The 19,024-nt window shown below is 39.2% G+C and overlaps 1 protein-coding gene across 4 annotated transcripts in view; it reads right to left on the reverse strand.

Moving 5' to 3' along the window:
* Nucleotides 1-14,103: 14,103 nt before the first annotated feature.
* Nucleotides 14,104-19,024, reverse strand: part of ZMYM5 (zinc finger MYM-type containing 5) — a 40,525-nt gene continuing 35,604 nt past the window's right edge. For all 4 annotated transcript variants that reach the window (XM_044249377.1, XM_044249374.1, XM_044249376.1 and 1 more), the window contains exon 8: nucleotides 14,104-15,760. In XM_044249377.1, coding sequence (XP_044105312.1) covers nucleotides 15,005-15,760 — 756 coding nt within the window. In that variant the 3' untranslated portion in view covers nucleotides 14,104-15,004. The remainder of the gene's footprint in view (nucleotides 15,761-19,024) is intronic.

The following is a 19,024-nucleotide window of genomic DNA, read 5'->3' on the forward strand; positions in this document are numbered from 1 at the left end:
AGCAGGGGAGGGTCAGAGGAAGTGGCAGATAATCTCAAGCAGACTCTTTACTGAGCACAGAGCCCCACAGAGGGACTCAATCTCATGAACCTGAGATCATGACCTGAGCTGAAATCAAGAGGCAGATGCCTAATGGACAGAGCCACCCCAGTGCCCTAAAGCACCATGCTTTTAACATTTTTTATATGGGGGAAAGCACACGTATTTCTTACATGAATGCACTACTTAAAACAAAGTCTCTCAAATTTTGTTTGTCTGAGTAAGCTGATTTCTCCTTCACATTTTGAAGGTATTTTTGCAGGATACAGAATTCTATACTGGTGAGGTTTTTCTCTCCACATTTTAAATATTTCACTCATTCTCTTCTTGCTTGCATGGCTTCTGAGGAGAAGAAATAACAAACATAAAAGTTATTTTTATTCCTCTATAGGCAGGCTGTTTGTTTTCTCTTCTTCCAAGATTTTTATTTACTTTGATTTTCTGTAGTTTCAAAATGATATGCCTAGCTGAATTTTTCTTAAAGATTTTATTTATTTATTTGACAGAGAGAGACACAGTGAGAGAGGGAACACAAGCAGGGGGAGTGGGAGAGGGAGAAGCAGGCTCCCCGCTGAGCAGGGAGCTGGACATGGGGCTCAGTTCCAGGACACTGGGATCATGATCCCAGCTGAAGACAGATGCTTAATGACTGAGCCACCCAGGTACCCCGTGAATGTTTTTAAAATTTTTTCCTGCTTGATGTTCTTTGAACTTTGTGGATTTGTAGTTTGGTATTTGATATTACTTTGAGAAAATTCTCAGACATTAATGTTTCAAGCTTTTCTTCTGTTTCTCTCTCTTCTTTTTCTACTGGTTTTCCTATTGCTCATTTTAACACCTTTCATAGCTGTCCCAGGATTCTTAGATTTTCTGTTCTGTGTTGTTGGTATTCCCCCCATACACACACCCATTCCTTGTTTTATTTGCTTTCAGTTTTGGAGGGGTTTTGTTTGTTTTGAGATATCCTCTAGTTCAGGGACTTTTTTCTCTTTTTCTCTTCTTTTTTAACATACTGTGTTATATTAGTTTCAGGTATACAATACAGTAAGTCAATATTTCCATACACTACCCAGTGCTCATCACAACAAGTGTACTCCTTAATCCCCATCACTTATTCAACCCATTCTCCCAACCCCCTTCCTTTCTGATAACCATCAGTTTGTTCTCTATAATTAAAAGAGTCTGTTTTTTTATTGGTCTTTCATTTTTTCCCTTTGCTTATTTGTTTCTTAACAAATATATATACACAAACAATCCACCATGAGCACGAATCAGTAGGAAAAAAATAGGACTTCAGGTACTAGAATGATTATAGCACATAAAATAATTTTATTTAGAGTGTTCACAGAAATGAAAGAGGGAACTAACAATAAAACAAAACGAAAAGATCATTAAAAATGAGAAGTTACACTATCAAGGAAAGTGAAAAGACAACCCACAGAATGGGAGAAGGTATTTGCAAATCATACGTCTGGTAGGGGATTATTAACCTGAATATAGGAAGAATCCCTGCAACTCAACAGCATCCATTAAATAAATAAATAGATACACAAATAAATGTAAAAAATGAGCAAAAACTTGAATAGATAAGTCTTACGTAAGTCCCAAATAAGATAAACAAATGGCCAACAACCAAATGAAAAGAAGTTCTATGTGACTGGTCATTAGGGAAACACAAAATAAAACCACAGGAAGATACCACATCCAATTCAGTTAACAAGAACCTGGGATTTTTGAAGAAATGTCTGATTCTAGGACTGGAGCAAGAAAAGTACAAAAGCCTGAAACATCTTATAATGCCAGAAAATAAGAAAATGAAAAAAACAAATGGAGATATGTCAAGAGTCATACGAGTGAACTTAAATATGAGTCCCAATGGCCAAATTTGAGAAAATTAGGCAACAAAATAAATGATAGTAATGGATTATAATCAATAGAATTAAGTAAGAATCTGTTAATCCATTCAAATATAAATAAAATAATTGCAGCCTGGGGGACCCAGAAAATGCCTCCCAGAGGAGGTGAGATACAACCATTTGTCTGGCTTTGCTTTTGCATAGCGCCTTTGGACAACACAAAGGAGCTGGCCCCTACTTTCCCCGACCCCTAACAGCCTTCTCTACCCTGCACCTCCGTGGTGCCTGCAGTCCACACCACACCCGGAGGCTGTGACCAAGGTTCCCTGGGCATCTCTACACCCCTTAGGGAATGGTGCCCTCCTCTGGTTCAGAGTCAGCAGACAACACTATCCCATTCTGGGTTAACCGCTCTAGGGAGGCGGCAGCTCTGAACCTGGAAGAGGTGAGGATGTGCCAGGCGGGAATGGCCAAGCTACATAAACGGTACCACCCAGCTGCAAGTCGCCTTAACCGGGCTCCACAAATCAAATTTGTAGCCAGAACCTAGGAAGGACCAAGGCAAAGCTGTGGCCTCCAGGGATTGGCAGCCCATTGCAGAGGCTGGAGGCACTGTAGGACCAAGGTTTCCAGTGCCAGGGTGTGCCTTGGTGTTCTCCAGCATTCACCAGCCCAGAATGCCCTTATTGCCTGAAGTCTCGGACCCTCCCCTGTAGAACTAGCCTCCCCAGTAGAACATGGGGCTCCGTGAGGGCCTGACCAGACCAACGCACCCGAAAATTCCAAAGCACACTCTGTACAGGGAATACAAATCTAGGATACCAGTGAAGCAGGTGACTTCCCAGATAAACAAAATTTCACCCTTAAAAGGAAAATGATTCAGGAAGTTTTTAAACTTTCAATGGAGCTATTTATTTTACTTATTTACTTGTTTTTTAAAAGATTTTATTTATTTATTTGACAAAGAGAGAGAGAGCGTAAGTAGGCAGAGAAGCAGGAAGAAGGAGGAGAAGCAGGCTCCCCACTGAGCAGAGAGCCTGATTCCACGCTCAATCCCATGGAATCATGACCTGAGCCGAAGGCAGAGGCTTAATGTCTGAGCTACCCAGGAGTCCCCTCAGTGGACCTATTTAGAGGAAGAACGCAAAGAGATCACTTCGGATTATTCAGTTCAAGGCATGCAATATAAATCTGCAGAGATTTATAACCAAACCAGTCTTAATAATAGAACAAGCACTCCTGCTTAGAATCCTACTGCTCTGTCTTTGGCACTACCTCCTTATCATGCCTTTTGCCTATTCAGAAATGACTGGCATGAAGATAGATCTTAGCCTGCTGTAATAAAGCTTGGGTACTATGGGCCTCCCCAGTGCCTTTCAACATTGCCATTTATCTCCTTGTGAATTACAAAATATATATATGTGTATGTGTGTGTGTGTGTGTGTGTGTGTGTGCGCGTGCACATGCGTGTATACATATACATATATGTGTGTATACATATACATACATACCATTTCCTCAAGCTTATCAATTATGAATACAAAGAGTGTTACGCACTCAAATAAATTAAAAAAATAGGGAGAAGAGGAAACAGAAGTCAGTCAGGGAGATGACTTTTGAAAAACCTAGAGAAGGCAAGGCTGTGATAGAAAGTAATCAAAAGATGAAGTTGGTAGTGGCTTGTAGGTCCCAGTAGTAAATATCCTTCTATACCAAGCTGTTGTGTCCTTTCAAAATTCTTGTGTTGACGTTTTAACCCTCAGTACCTCAGAGTGTATTTGGAGATGAGGGTTGTTGTTTTTTTAAGATTTTATTTATTTGTCAGGGAAACAGAGACAGAGAGCACATAAGCAGGGGGAGCAGCAGGCAGAGGAAGAAGCAGGCTCTCTGAGCAAGGAGCCTGATGTGGAACCCAGTCTCAGGACCCTGGGATCATGACCTGAGCCGAAGACAGACGCTCAACCGACTGAGCCACCCAAGCATCCCTGGAGATGATGTTTTATAGAGGTAATTAAGTTTAAATGAAGTCTCTAGGGTGGATCCTAATCTGATATGACTATTCTTAAAAGAAGACAAGGTTAAGAGAAAAGACTGTGAAGACAAGGAAAAAGACAGTCACGTGCAAGCCATGACGATAGACCTCAGGAGAAAACAACTCTGCTGACACCTTGATCTTGGACTTCTACCCTCCACCACTGTGAGGAAATAAATTGCTGCTGTTTAGGGCACCCAGGCTGTGGTACTTTGTTATAGCAGTCCTAGCAGACTAATATAGTAGCTAATAGAAGTATTGAGGCAAAAGACAGGAAAAGGCTGCATTTGTTGTTTTTTAGGTAGTAGAGTGAAGCCTGGACTGTAGTGGAGAGGCACAGATAAAAGGGAGATAGATCTCGAATAGGAAATTCTGGCACAAGGGTAAGAAAAATATGATTAGGCTTGGGCCAAGGAAATAGTGGGAGTGTTAGAAGACAGGCTTATTTCAAGAAGAAAGGGAGGAAAAATCTGTAGGATTTGATCTCTGGTTGTCTTGTCAGGGAGAAGGTGGAGGGAGAAGAGACATGCATTATAAGAACGAGCCAAGATGGGGCGCCTGGGTGGCTCAGTGGTTAAAGCCTCTGCCTTCGGCTCAGGTCATGATCCCAAGGTCCTGGGATCAAGCCTCACATTGTGCTCTCTGCTCAGCAGGGAGCCTGCCTCCTTCTCCTCTCTCTCTCTGCCTACCTGTGATCTGTCAAATAAATTAAAAAAAAAAAATCTTAAAAAAAGAAAAAAGAACGAGCCAAGAGGGGCACCTGGGTGGCTCAGTTAAGTGTCCGCCTTCCCCGCATATGAGCCCCACATTGAGCTCCCTGCTCAGCGGGAAGCCCGTTTCCCACCCTCTCCCACTCCCCCTGCTTATGTTTCTCCCTTGTTGTTTCTCTGCCAAAAAAAAAAAAAAGAGCCAAGAAATTGAGCAAAGCAACAGTGTGTCAACTGCATACATTGAATATTTTAATTAGGATTAAAATTAGAACAGAGGCAGCCGAGGCATATTAGACTGAAGGATAAACCAGCAGACAGGTGAATTGAACCAACCCTATTAGCTTTGAGTCAAGATTTTTAACCTTGAGTCAAGATTATGAAAATGTTTGGCTCAAGGCATTGGCACATTGGCACTCAATAATAAACATTTGTTTTTAAGGATGCCTGGGTGGTTCAGTAGTTGAACATCTGCCTTCCGCTCAGGTCATGATCCCAGGGTCCTGGGACTGAGTCCGGCCTGAGACTCCCTACTCAGTGGAGAGCCTGCTCTCCCTCTGCCTGCAACTCCTCCTGCTTGTGTGTACTCTTGCTCTGACAAAATAAATCTTTAAAAAAACAAACATTTGTTTTTAAAAGACAATCCCAGCATCAAAAATTATGAAATACATATGAGTAAACTTAATTGGTGAGACAAAAGATTTGTACATTTTAAACTATAAAACACTGGATATCTCCTTTGAAACAACTAAACTGGTTGGTTTGGTTACAACATAAATTAGGAAAAAAATACATTCCACTTCATATTTAGAAACTAAAATGAAATAGGGATAGGTTGTGTTACTTGTTAAATACATTAATTAAAAGTCTATCTCCTGGGGCACCTGGGTAGCTCAGTCTGTTAAGCATCTGCTGTAGGCTCAAGTCATCATCTCACGGTCCTAAGACTGAGCCTGGTGTAGGGCTCCCTGCTCAGTGGGGAGCTTGCTTCTTTGCTTCTTCCTTTCCCTCTGCTGTCCTGCTAGTTTTCTCTCTTTAAAAAAAAAAATACAGGGGCGCCTGGGTGGCTCAGTGGATTAAGCCGATGCCTTCGGCTCAGGTCATGATCCCGGAGTCCTGGGATCGAGCCCCGCATCGGGCTCTCTGCTCTGTGGGAAGCCTGCTTCCTCCTCTCTCTCTGCCTGCCTCTCGCCAACTTCTGATCTCTGTCTGTCAAATAAATAAATAAAATAAATCTTAAAAAAAAAATACATCTCCTAAGTTAAATTTAAAGCCTACAGAGAGTGGAATGTAATAAATCACAGTATATAAATTAGATATAGTTGAAAAATGGCTATGGCATTTGTAGAACACAAAAATTCAGAAGTGGCAGGTAGCACTTTGTTGTCACAAGGAGCTGCAAAAACAGAAAAGAGGAAGCACACATATGCCAAATTCGGCTGCAAGTAATCGGTTCCCCTGGCCCAGTTTTTTAAAGTGTGATATAGTGGCAGTCTGCACCCAAATCCCCTACAGAATGGTAAAAGTAGAGGCCCTAGGGCCCCACATCAGACATTTGCAGTTTAAACAAGCTCCCAGGTGTTTCTTAGGTTTCCTAAAGTTTAAGGACTCTTCTCCAAATCTCTGAAGACAACTGTTTTTCTGAGAAACCGATAGGAAATATTTGTCTCTAGTCAGAGCAAATTAAGGATGATAACCCATAAGAAACTTATTTGAATGTTCTGAGATTATAGAGTCTAAGAAAGTCATGGTTTTCACTTTAATATTGAGATTTTAGGAGGAATATAAAAGATATAACCTCACTTATTGTTTAGTAAAGAAAAGATGTTTCTTGGAATGAAAGTTTTTTTTTTTTTTTTTTTAAATTCCATGTTCTTTACCTCTGGACCCTGGACCCACGATAGAATGTTCTTGATATGTATCAAAGATACACTAGTTCCCAAAATCTGAAGGTTCAACACTATTGCAAGAACATCTCCGACTCAGTCGTGAGAATCAGTGGATATGAAGCCTGTGACAAATCAAAATTCTCATTCAACACATCTCTACTTCCATTATTCAGGTAGTTTCTCATAGCAGCTATACCCTGGGTGTCTCTATGGGTCCACCATGGCCCCAAGGGTGGAAAAATCTTTTATCTTCATGAGCCATGGGCATGGGGTTGATGGGCCACTGTGATCTCCATTTCTTTTTCATTCTTAAAAATATCCCCCATTTAGGGGCACCTGGCTGCCTCAGTCAGTAAAGCATGAAACTCTTGATCTTGGGGTCGTGAGCTCAAGTTTAACAGTGTAGAGCTTAATTAAAAATAAAATAAATAAGTGGTTCTTGGGTGACTCAGTCTGTTAAGCATCCAACTCTTGATTTCAGCTCAGATAATGATTTTGGGGTCCTAGGATTGAGCTCCAAGTCAGGCTTTGTGCTCAGCACAGAGTCTGCTTGTCCCTTTCCCTCTGCTCCTTCTCATTCAGTTTCTCTCTCTCAAATAAAGTCTTTTTAAAAAATAAAAAATAATAAAAATTCTTAAAAATTCAATTTCACTTTTTCTTTTAAAGCCCTATATGTTGTGTTTGTTCATTCTTGTGTTCCATCTACCTTAGTCTTTATTTCTGACATTTTTTATTTCTAATTTTTTCTTGACATCTGTGCCTTCATTTCTGGTTTTCTCTGATTAAGGTTCTATCAAATTGGGAATCATTTTCTTGAATTTTTTTCCTTTTTGAATCTTGTTTTTACAAGACCAGTGCTCTAACCCCTGAGCTATAGGGCCATGAATCTTGTTTTTAAGCAATATGTTGCAGTTTTGATGTTTTCTAAGCAGGTCTTTCTAGCCTATTTTCATTATCTCTTTGGATTTTTGTTCCTTATTCTCTTTTATAATAATTTTACTAGGGTTTGGCTTTGATATTTTTGTTGCTTTTTTGTAGGTTGAATTTAGTTTTCCCGAATTATTAGGAAATGTAGTTTAGGATAGCTTTTGTACTTCAGAGAGCTTTCATCTATTGTCCTTGTGTAGAGTTAAAAAACTATTTGAGCCTGCTTTCTCGGATTACTTGACTCTGTTCCCATTTTACACTTCAACCCAGACTTCCTTTGCTTGGTCTCTATTGTTCCTAATCTGCTTAATTTTGATTTCTCTGTAGGACCTTGTCCTTGGAGGGGACTCTTAACTGTTCAGTTTCCAGAATTTATATGGTTTTCCTATGGACACCTTAAACCCATCAGTTACTGAATTAGGAAAACCCCTTCCAGCTAATCCAGTTCTTGGATTGGCCTAATGTATCTTCCAGTTAACATTTGTTAGCTCTCTTGAGGTTCTTCTATTCTCAGATCTATCAAATGCCTCTTGCTTTGCTTGTCCTCATTCAGAGGGCTGGTACCAGTTTGTGAGACCACCCTGTCATCTACTGTAGTATAAATGCTTTTATTTTAATGGTTTTTGGTTTTGCTATTGCTTTGTTTTTATTGGTGATTAGGGATAATCCAGAAACTACGTTGCCACTGCTGCTGCCATCTCTTAGTTCTTAGTTCTGAATGAAGACCAATTTGCCAATCTGCTTTTATTTATTTATTTATTTTTGGTAAAGGTGATCCATGCCTTTTCTTTTTTTAAAATTTTATTTATTTGACACAGAGAGAGATATTGGAGAGCAGGAACATAAGCAGAGGAAATGAGAGAGGGAGAAGCAGGCTTCCCACTGAGCAGGGAGCCTGAGGTGGGGCTTTATTCCAGGACTCTGAGATCATGACCTGGGGTGAAGACAGACACAACTGACTGAGCCACCCAGGGGTTATCTTTATGCTCACTGCATTTTGAGTACTGTTTAAGAAATTTGGGTCTTGGGCCCCTGGGTGGCTCAGTCAGTCAAAGTTCTGCCTTTGGTTCAGGTCACCACCCCATGGGCCTAGGGTGGAGTCCTTGCTCCCTGCAGAGCAAGGAGCAGGCTTCTCCCTCTGTCCCTCCCCTGACTCATTCTGTCTCGCTCTCTCTCAAATAAATAAAATCTTTTGTTTTTTTTTTTTTTAATTTGTGTCATCCGGGGGCGCCTGATTGGCTCAGTGGGTTAAAGCCTCTGCCTTTGGCTCAGGTCATGATCTCAGCTCCTGGAATCGAGCCCCACATCGGGCTCTCTGCCTGCTTCTCTGCCTGCTTGTGATCTCAGTCTGTCAAATAAATAAATAAAATCTTAAAAATTTTGTGTCTTCCAAGGTCATGAAAATATTTCCCTGTGTTTTCTTATAGACGTTTTATTGTTTTACTTTTCATATTTAAGTCTGTGATCAATCTTGAATACATTTAGTGCATAGTGTGGATAGGAGTCAAGGTTTACTTTTTCATATGGCTATCCAATTTATCTAGCACTATTTTTTGACAAAACCATCAATCATCCTTTCTTCATTGAATTGCAGTAGTACCTTTACTGTAAGGGTAGACCAGGTGTTTATAAATGCGTAGTTTAGTTTCTGGGCTGTCTATTCCACTCGACTTAATGGATCTATTTGTTATCCTTTCCACAAAAACAAACTTAACTAGTCTTATAATACATATTGATAGGGCAGGATAGGTAGATCCTGCACAAATTTATTGTTTTGAGAATGTTTTGGCTATTTTTTTTTTTTTTTGAGATTTAGTAAATCTCCACACCCAATGTGGGGGTTGAACTTACTTCCCTGAGATCAAGAGTCACATGCTCCACTGACTGAACTGGTCAGGCACCTCAGTAGTACAGTTTTAAAAATATATTGACATTACAGTGTGGCTGGGTGGCTCAGTGGGTTGAAGCCTCTGCCTTTGGCTCAGGTCATGATCCTAAGGTCCTGGGATCGAGTCCCACAACCAGACTCTGTTCAGCAGGGAGCCTGCTTCCCTTCCTCTCTCCGCCTGCCTCTTTGCCTGCTTGTGATCTCTGTCAAATAAATAAATAAAATCTTTTTTTTTAAAAATTTAAAAAAATATGGACATTGCAACTAATTTCCTTATTAAATTCTTATTAACTCTAATAGTTTGCCAGATTCTTTTAGTCCTTCTCCACAGATAGGCATGTCAAATGCAAATGAGTTTTATTCTTCCTTTCCAATTTTTATACCTTTATTTACCTTGCCTTATTAAACTGACTAGAACTTCAAGCAACGTTGAGTAGAAGTGGTAATAGTGTACATTTTTGTCTTGTCCCTTAACTCAGAAAATTGTTATTTCACTATTACGATGTTAACTGCAGAGGTTTTTTGAGGTTCCCCTTTTCCTAGTGTTTCCCTCTATTCTTTTTTTTTTTTTTTTAAAGATTTTATTTATTTATTTGACAGAGACAGATCACAAGTAGGCAGAGAGGCAGGCAGAGAGAGAGAGGAGGAAGCAGGCTCGCTGCTGAGCAGAGAGCCCAATGCGGGACTCGATCCCAGGACCCTGAGATCATGACCTGAGCCGAAGGCAGCGGCTTAACCCACTGAGCCACCCAGGCGCCCAATTTCCCTCTACTCTTAAGTTTGCTGAGTTTTTACTATGAATGGCTGTTGAGTTTTTTTTTCCTATCAAGATGGCTTGTATTGTTTTCCTTTTACGGTATGGTAAATTGCATCAATTATTTTAAATGTTAAACTAGCCTTTTAGTTCTGAAATAACCCTACTTAGTTATGATGTATCATCCCTTTTATTACTGGAATCAATTTCTAATATTCTGGTTAGGACAGTAGTATAACAGAGGTGGTCTTTAATTTTTTTTCTTGTATTATTCTTGTCAGGTTTTGTTATCAGGGTATATCTGGCCTTCTAAGACAAGCTGGGAAATACCCTTTCTTTCTATTCTCTGGGACTGTATATTTTTAAGATTGGTATTATTTCTTCCTTAAGGAAGATTTCATCAGAAAATAGAATCTGATCCTATAGTTTTCTTTGTGGAAAAGCTTGTAATTTCAGAGTTAATATATTTTTTTTTTGACAGAGATCACAAGTAGGCAGAGAGGCAGGCAGAGAAGGGGATGGGGGGGGGACAGAGGGAACAGGCTCCCTGCTGAGCAGAGAGTCCAATGCAGGCCTTGATCCCCAGGACCCTGAGATCATGACCTGAGTGGAATGCAGAGGCTTTAACCCACTGAGTCACCCAGGTGCCCTTGAAATCAATTTCTTTAATAAAGACAGGGCTATTGAGATTTTCTATTTTTTTCCTGGGACAAATTTTTTTTTTAAGTAGGCTCCACATCCAGTGCAGAGCCTAACTGTGGAGCCCAGTCCAGGGCTTGAACTCATGACCCTGAGATCAGAGACTCAAGTCCAGATCAATAGTCGGATGGGGCGCCTGGGTGGCTCAGTGGGTTAAAGCCTCTGCCTTCAGCTCAGGTCATGATCTCAGGGTCCTGGGATGGAGCCCTGCATCTGGCTCTCTGCCTGCCTCTCTGTCTACTGGTGATCTCTGTCTGTCAAATAAATAAATAAAGTCTTAAAAAAAAAAAAAAACAGAGTTGGACACACAACTAACTGACTGAGCCAGCCAGGTGCCCATCTTGGCACGGATTTGGTAAGTTGTGTTTTTCAAAGAATTTGTGTACTACCTCAAAATTTGTCAAATTCTTTGAACCAAGGTGTTCATAACCTTTTGTTTTTAATGTCCATAGGATCTCATTTTTTTGAAGCATGGGGCTCAAATCACCACCCTGAGATCAAGCATCGCATGCCTTACTGACTGAGCCAGCCAGGCATCCCTCCAGTGTTTCTTTAGATATTGGTTATTTTTTTAAAAATTCCTTGATCTGTTTTACTAGGGGTTTATTAGATTTTTTATTAATTTACAGGCATATGATTTATGAAAGTCTTTTTTTTTTTAAGATTTCATTTATTTGACAGAGATCACAAGTAGGCAGAGAAGCAGGCAGATAGAGAGGAAGGGAAGCAGGCCCCCTGCTGAGCAGAGAGCCCGATGTGGGACTCGATCCCAGGACCCTGAGATCATGACCTGAGCTGAAGGCAGCGGCTTAACCCACTGAGCCACCCAAGCGCCCTATGAAAGTCTTTTTTAAGTCAGCTTAAAACATGGGGCTTGAACACAAAATCATGAGATCAAGAGTCACATGCTTTATCAACTGAGCCAGCCAAGAGCCCCATGAAAGTCTTTTTAACGTCCATATGTGTTGGGTGTTAGTCTGATTTCCCAGGTTTTAGGTTTCCCTTGCTTTATTCATGTGTGAAAGCAAACTGATTAACCGCTCTTCATTCTAGATGAACATTACTCATAATCATCTACTCTCTTTATTTAAAATCACTGAAAACCTTATACTCAATACTACAACACAATTTTCCTTAACTAGCTTTGTCTTTTCTTTCAGCTTAGTTAAATCCTCAAATTATTTTTTAAAAGATGTTATCTATTCAAGAGTGAGCATGAGCAGGGAAAGGGCAAAGGGAAAGGGAGAAGCAGGGTCCCTACTGAGCAGGGAGCCTGCAGCGGAGGATGGACCACAGGACCTGGGATCATGACTTGAGCCGAAGGCAGATGCACAACCTGTTGAGCCACCCAGGTGCCCCTAAATTCTCAAATTCTTAATCTCATTCTAACATGGTCACACTTTAGAATTCAAATTATAGAGCACTACTCACATCTACAATTTTGTACTTCATGTCATCTTTGTCTACAACCTCTTTCCCTACTATCTGCCACTCATGACTGCAGCTACTTATGTGCCAAGGAGTTGGGAGGTTTTTTTTATTTTTAAAAGATCTTATTTATTCATTTGAGAGAGACAGAGAGAACACAAGCAAGGAGAGAGGCAGAGGAAGAGTGAGCAACAGACTCCCTACTGAGCTGGGAGCCCTATGTGGGACTCGATCCCAGAACCTGGAGATCATGATCTAAGCTAAAGGCAGATGTTTAACCCCCCCTGAGCCACCCAGGTGCCCCAAGTTGGGAGTTTTAAACTAAAAGCAAAAGGGAACTTCAAAACTTTGAATCAGAAGAGTGACATGACCTGAAATGATAAAGCATTATTTTTTTCTACAGAACTTGAGCTCTTTACTTCACTTATTCACTTTTACATCCTATGTAGCAAGCTGTACCTTGTACATATAAAAAATTTATGAATTTCACTTGTCCTCTGTGAAAAGAGAAAACCAATAAACTGCCATTTCTTAAGGACTGTTATTCTGAATTGTACTTCCTAATTTCTCATATTAAATTAGTAGTAGATGTTTCCTAATGCTTTTTCTCAATGAAATTAGAAAGATGAAAATAAACCCTGTGTACAGTCCAGATCACTGATGACAAGTCCTTCCGCAGAGGAAGTGAATGATAAACAAGACTGAACTGTTTTCTTCCTTCCTTCTGTAGTAACAACATAGTAATTTTATAATTTAAAAAAACCTGATGATGGAAAAAACATTATTCTCCTCCCTAGAGATATTCTTACTATGTTCTGAATTTAGTTAATTTTTCCCTCAACATTTTATAATGAAAAATTTCACATACCTAAGAGCTGAATGAAATTTAGGGGAACATGGATAAACCCAGCATCTACATCTTTTGAATTTTTCACATTTACTTCATTACAATATGAAGAGTTTATCGTGCCTTATCGGTATGCAGTATGTTGAAGAAATAATTTTTTAAAGATTTTATTAATTTGTCAGAGAGCATGGGTGCATACACAGAAGCAGGGGGAGCAGCATGCAGAGGGAGAAGCAGGTTCCCCGCTGAGCAACGATTATGATATGCAGGACTGGAGCCCCCAGGACCCTGGCTGGGATCATGCCCAAGCTGAAGGCAGATGCTTCACTGCCTGAGGCATCCCAGGTGTCTCAGAAATGAGAGAATTTAAAGGAGATGATTTAATTTTGTTTTCTCAATGCATAAATTCAATGTTTTTTTTTTTTTTTAAAGATTTTATTTTTTTATCTGACAGACAGAGATCACAAGCAGGCAGAGAGGCAGGCAGAGAGAGAGGAGGAAGCAGGCTCCCTGCTGAGCAGAGAGCCCGATGTGGGGCTCGATCCCAGGACCCCGAGATCATGACCCAAGCCGAAGGCAGCGGCCCAATCCACTGAGCCACCCAGGTGCCCCATAAATTCAATGTTTTAAGCAAATTATCTTAAGTAGCCACTGGTTGATTTCATTAGTTTACTCAGATAACCACAGATACCAAGGGTCTATCTAATATAATATCATTCAATTAATTGTTAAGTTTTAATAAAATAATGAGCCCACTAATCATTTGGAAAGGAAATTCAAAACTTGCGTTATATTCTCTAGAGTATCCTCTTAGGCCTCCAAGAGTAAACTGGATTTTTTGAAAACATCCCAAAGCTTCATTCAAATCCAACTCTGGAAGACTGAAACGGTCCAGTGTCAAAAACCATAATGGTTATAAATTAATGAGAATGATTTTCCTAGGTATTCTAAAATTAATTTTATCCACGGCCATCACAGAGTCTACAAGTACTCCTAGTGTTATCCCAACAAAAAGAATGCACCTTATTCTGCTCTAGTTGTTACTCATATGCCATTTTATTCCACAGCTTTGAGACAAAACCTAAGTATATGTAAGAATTTAATATATGATAAAGTTGGTATCCGAAATCAGATACAAAGGGAGAATTACTAAATATAGTGATGGGAACAGTGTTCTTTTGAAAAAAACAAGGATCCTTAATTTTCATTAGTGTATTTCTCAAATTTAAGCATTTAGTCTCCTTCAGAAGAAAAAAAATTGCCACAATACCTAAAGGTTGACTTAATATATTTGTAGTATTTCTCAGATTTGTGCTAACATAAAAATAGATCTACACGCTTTATTCTTCTAGTTCTCATACAATAGAAGCTAAAACATTTATAAATTAAGACCAAGAAAATGCAGACTAATCACCTTAATATATAATGTAACAAATAATGCTGTTTTGCTCAAATAATAAAAAAATGTTTTGCCCAAAAGAAATAAATCACAGCTATTTGGTATAATAGCAAAAAGCTGCAGTTTCAGATTCCATTCTACTTTCAAACTGTTTCTGAAAGTTTTTACTTTAATAATGAAGAGAACAGTCACATAGTATCTTGTTCAAACTAGTAGTGATAAATTGAAGCCTTTTTCTCCTTGCAAAGTAATCAGAACAGAAAATTAACCAAACATGTTAAATGTTCACCCTCAAATGCGAATTTTAAAAGGTGTGAATTGACAGAATGAAAACGTAACAACTGACTTTATTCATATCTGCATTAACTACTATTGAATCCAATTAGTTTTAGAATTTGGAACAGAAACATTCTTTACTATTTGCTATTATACTTATTGCTAACAAACTGCTGAGTTATAGGATCCTCCCAACAAAAATGGTACAGATCTTTTCTGAATAAATTTAAGCCCCTACTATGTCAAGAACCACATAAGGTATATTATGTGTACAACAGCAGCACACCATCATTTTTCTCATTCTCATGTAATCCATGTCCTGCAGATTCCACAGTTTTATTTTTTTTCAAATCAGATTTTAATTTTGAATACTTAACACTATTATTGATGTGCATTTCACTTTCCTCATGTTTGCTAAGAATATGTGATAAATGCTGCCAATCTTTGCACCCATTCTCATTTTTCAGTTGATTTTTCCCCTCCCCAAAAAGTTTGCAATACAAACAAAACACAGAATCTTTTGAAGTCGAATAAAGTAACCAGGACCTAGTGGTTTTATCACCATTTGGAAGAATTCGTGTGTAGTAAGTTTCTGAAAATTTCCTCCCTGTACTGTCTTTTGGAAAGTTAAAATTTCTTACTTGAAGTGGATCATTTTCAACAAGAATGTCCCGTTGTTTAGTATTTAAAACTCGGGGCCATGTACCTGGGTCTGTAGAAAGTACAACTGATATAATGCAGTCTTCTGGTTTTTTCTCTTCCAGTGGCTCTTGAAATTTATCAGCTATGGTTAACACTGAAGAAGTTAAATTCACACTCTGTTTGATCAGTGATGTATCTGTGCTATATTCTGCCAAAACCTGTAGCTCTGGAGTCTTTTCCTTTTTATTCGGTATTCCCTCTTTGTTTTCTAAAACAGTATTCAATGGCCCATATAATTTTCTTTCATTTTCTTCTCTAATAGCATGCCTTTTTCTGTTTTCTGATGCTGACAAATTTTTTGATTTTGCTTCCATCATCTGAGGAGAAATAGATTACAATTTTATCTTAGATTTGTTGAAAGAAAGCCACCTTGGTGGCTCAGTCAGTTAAGCGTCTGCCCTCGGATCACGTCATTATCTCAAGGTCCTAAAATTGAACCCCGGTTGGGCTCCCAGAAGGGAGCCTGCTTCTCCCTTTGCCCCTCCCCTCCACTTATGCTTTCTCTCTCAAAATAAATAAATAAAAAGATCTTTAAAACTGATGTATATACAAATGCCCAATAAGCACATGAAAAGCTAATCATCTGTCATCAAAGAACTACAAGTTGAAACCACCACACATCTCTTCACAACCACTATGATGGCTATAAAAAAAGGATATATAATGACAAGTCCTGGAAAAGATGTGAAAAAACTGAAACCTTCCTGGTGCAGATGTAGAATGGTACATGTGCCTTGTAAAATATCCTGGCAATTTCTTTCTTTCTTTCTTTTTTAAAGATTTTATTTATTTATTTGAAAGATAGAGAGAGAGAGAGATCACAAGTAGGCAGAGAGGCAGGCAGAGTGAGAGGGGGAATCAGGCTCCCTACTGAGCGGAAAGCTCAATGAGAGGCTAGATCTCAGGACCCTGAGATCAAGACTTGAGCCGAAGGCAGAGGCTTTAACCCACTGAGCCACCCAGATGCCCCAGCCTGGCAATTTCTTAATTAGTTACCATATGACCCACCAATACCAGAATGAAAATGCAGGTCTACAAAGAATTGTACAAATTATTCATAGCAACATTATCATAATAGCCAAAAAGTAGGAATAATTCAAATTCAAATGTCCATTACTGATAGATAAATACAAAATGTGGGTGTTATCCATATAATGAATACTATTTGGTAATAAAACAAGTTATATGCTACAACATGAAAGAACCTTGAAAATAGTATGCTATGTAAAAGCCAGTCACAAAGTATCACATACTGTGTGATTCCATTTAATAAAAACGCCTAACTGATTTTAGAGTCAATAAAATCTAAAAAAAAAAATCAAAATAACAAAAATGTATACAATGTAAATGGCACTCTATTAGCTGTAATATTTTTGTATACAGCACAACTTGAACACTGCATTTGGTAATGTTTAAAAAACTAAGAACCTTGGGGTACCTGGGTGGCTCAGTTGGTTAAGTGTCCAACTCTTGATTTTGGCTCAGGTCATGATCTCAGGATGGTAAGATCAAGCCCTGCATCGGGCTTTGTTCTCAGGGCAGAGTCTGCTTAAATTCTATCTGCCCCTCCTACCTATAAAATAAATTCTATAAACAAAACAAACCAACTAAAAGTTTTGTTTTGATTTCACCCTGAAAGCAACACTGGCAGCATGAATTTAAAAAAGCAGAAGCAACATAATCAACTTCATACTTAGAAAGTTGCTCTGATTGCATTATGGATTTTTTTTTTCTTTTTCTTTTTTTTTTTTAAAGATTGTATTTATTTATTTGACAGAGAGAGATCACAAGTAGGCAGAGAGGCAGGCAGAGAGAGGAGGAAGCAGGCTCCCCGCTGAGCAGAGAGCCCGATGCGGGAATCGATCCCAGGACCCTGAGATCATGACCTGAGCCGAAGGCAGCGGCTTAATCCACTGAGCCACTTTTTTTTAAGATTTTATTTATTTATTTGAGAGAGATAGATAGTGACAGAGAGAGAGCACGTGCACGCAAAATCAGGGAGGAGACGGAGAAGCAGGCCCTCCACTGAGCAAGGAGCCCAATGTGGGGCTCAATCCCAGGTCCCTGGGATCGTGACCCAAGCCAAAGGCAGACGCTTAATGGACCGAGCCCATATTATGTATTTCTAACTGTAAGGAAGACCAAGGATACAGAGACAATCAGAGGCTATGGTAGTTTAGGGGCGCCTGGGTGGCTCAGTGGGTTAAAGCCTCTGCCTGCGGCTCGGCTCGGGTCATGATCTCAGGGTCCTGGGATCGAGCCCCACGTCGGGCTCTCTGCTCGGCAAGAAACCTGCTTCTTCCTCTCTCTTTCAGCCTGCCTCTCTGCCTATTTGTGATCTCTGTCTGTCAAATAAATAAATAAATAAAATCTTTTTTTTTTTTTTTTTAAATAAATAAATCAGTGGCGCTTATATGAACCACTATAGGAACAGAAGCAGGGAGCCTGCTTCCTCCTCTCTCTCTGCCTGCTTCTCTGCCTACTTGAGATTTCTGTCAAATAAATAAAATCTTATTAAAAAAAAAAAGAAGCTATGGTAGTTTAATTCTGGCAAGAGATGATGGCATCTATACATCTAGAGCTATAGGAGGAGAGACAGGATACAGTTGAGAGATACCTGGATTATTGGTAACTGAGTGGCTCCAGAGGCTAAGGAAGAGGAAGGAGTAAGAATGACCCTAAGTTTCTGCCTGGGCATCTGACTGAATGGTGGGATCATTTACTGATAGAGGAAACAGAGCGAAAACAGGTCTGGAGTTTCAGTTTTAGACAAGGAATTTGAGGTATTTGTGAACATTCAAATGGAGATTACAGATGGATATATTAGTCTAAAATTGAAAAAAGATCTACACACAAATGGAAAAAATTAAAATGAAAAAAGGAAAGAAGGAAATACCATCTACAGATGTATTTTGGAAGTTACCAATATTTATCACTGAATTATGGGATTGGATGAAACTGTATTGAAAAGGCATATAAAAAGGCCAAAAGAGAGCCAATTACTATAGTTAGCATTATCTTTTATATAACCAAACCCAAGCTTACTTAGTCTTGTTTCTCCTTCCTGAGTTTCCAGTAATGAACAGATATTCAACTTGTTATAGCCAGAATTCTCAATGGATGGGCCATGTCCCAACTGTCTGACCTTGGGCAAGTTACTTGACCAATGAAGCTTCAATTTCTTGGGCAATAAAATGAAGATATCAACCGTACCTAACTAGGGAGACTGTTTAGATGATCAAATGCAAAAATACATGTAAAACTGTATCTGGCACCACAGTAAAATTATGTTAGCTATTATTATTGGCATGAACACTAACAATGATACCTGTGATCATTTGATAATTACTGAATATGCTCTAATATCAAGAACTGATAATAAGACAAAGGTGGCTCATGGGTTTTCTGATTATTCTAGGTTCCAAGATTAAACTGGTTATATCTTTTCCTATTTGTGTCTTCAGGCATCTTTTTGGGGACATTCAACTGAAATTCTCTGAAAATGAAGTTCAAAAATACCCTAGTGCAATACTACATCTCTCAAAACCAAAATTTTTACTGATGACCTGAAAGAAAACTGA

This window comes from Neovison vison, chromosome 5 (assembly GCF_020171115.1).
Source record: "Neovison vison isolate M4711 chromosome 5, ASM_NN_V1, whole genome shotgun sequence".
NCBI lineage: Eukaryota > Metazoa > Chordata > Mammalia > Carnivora > Mustelidae > Neogale > Neogale vison.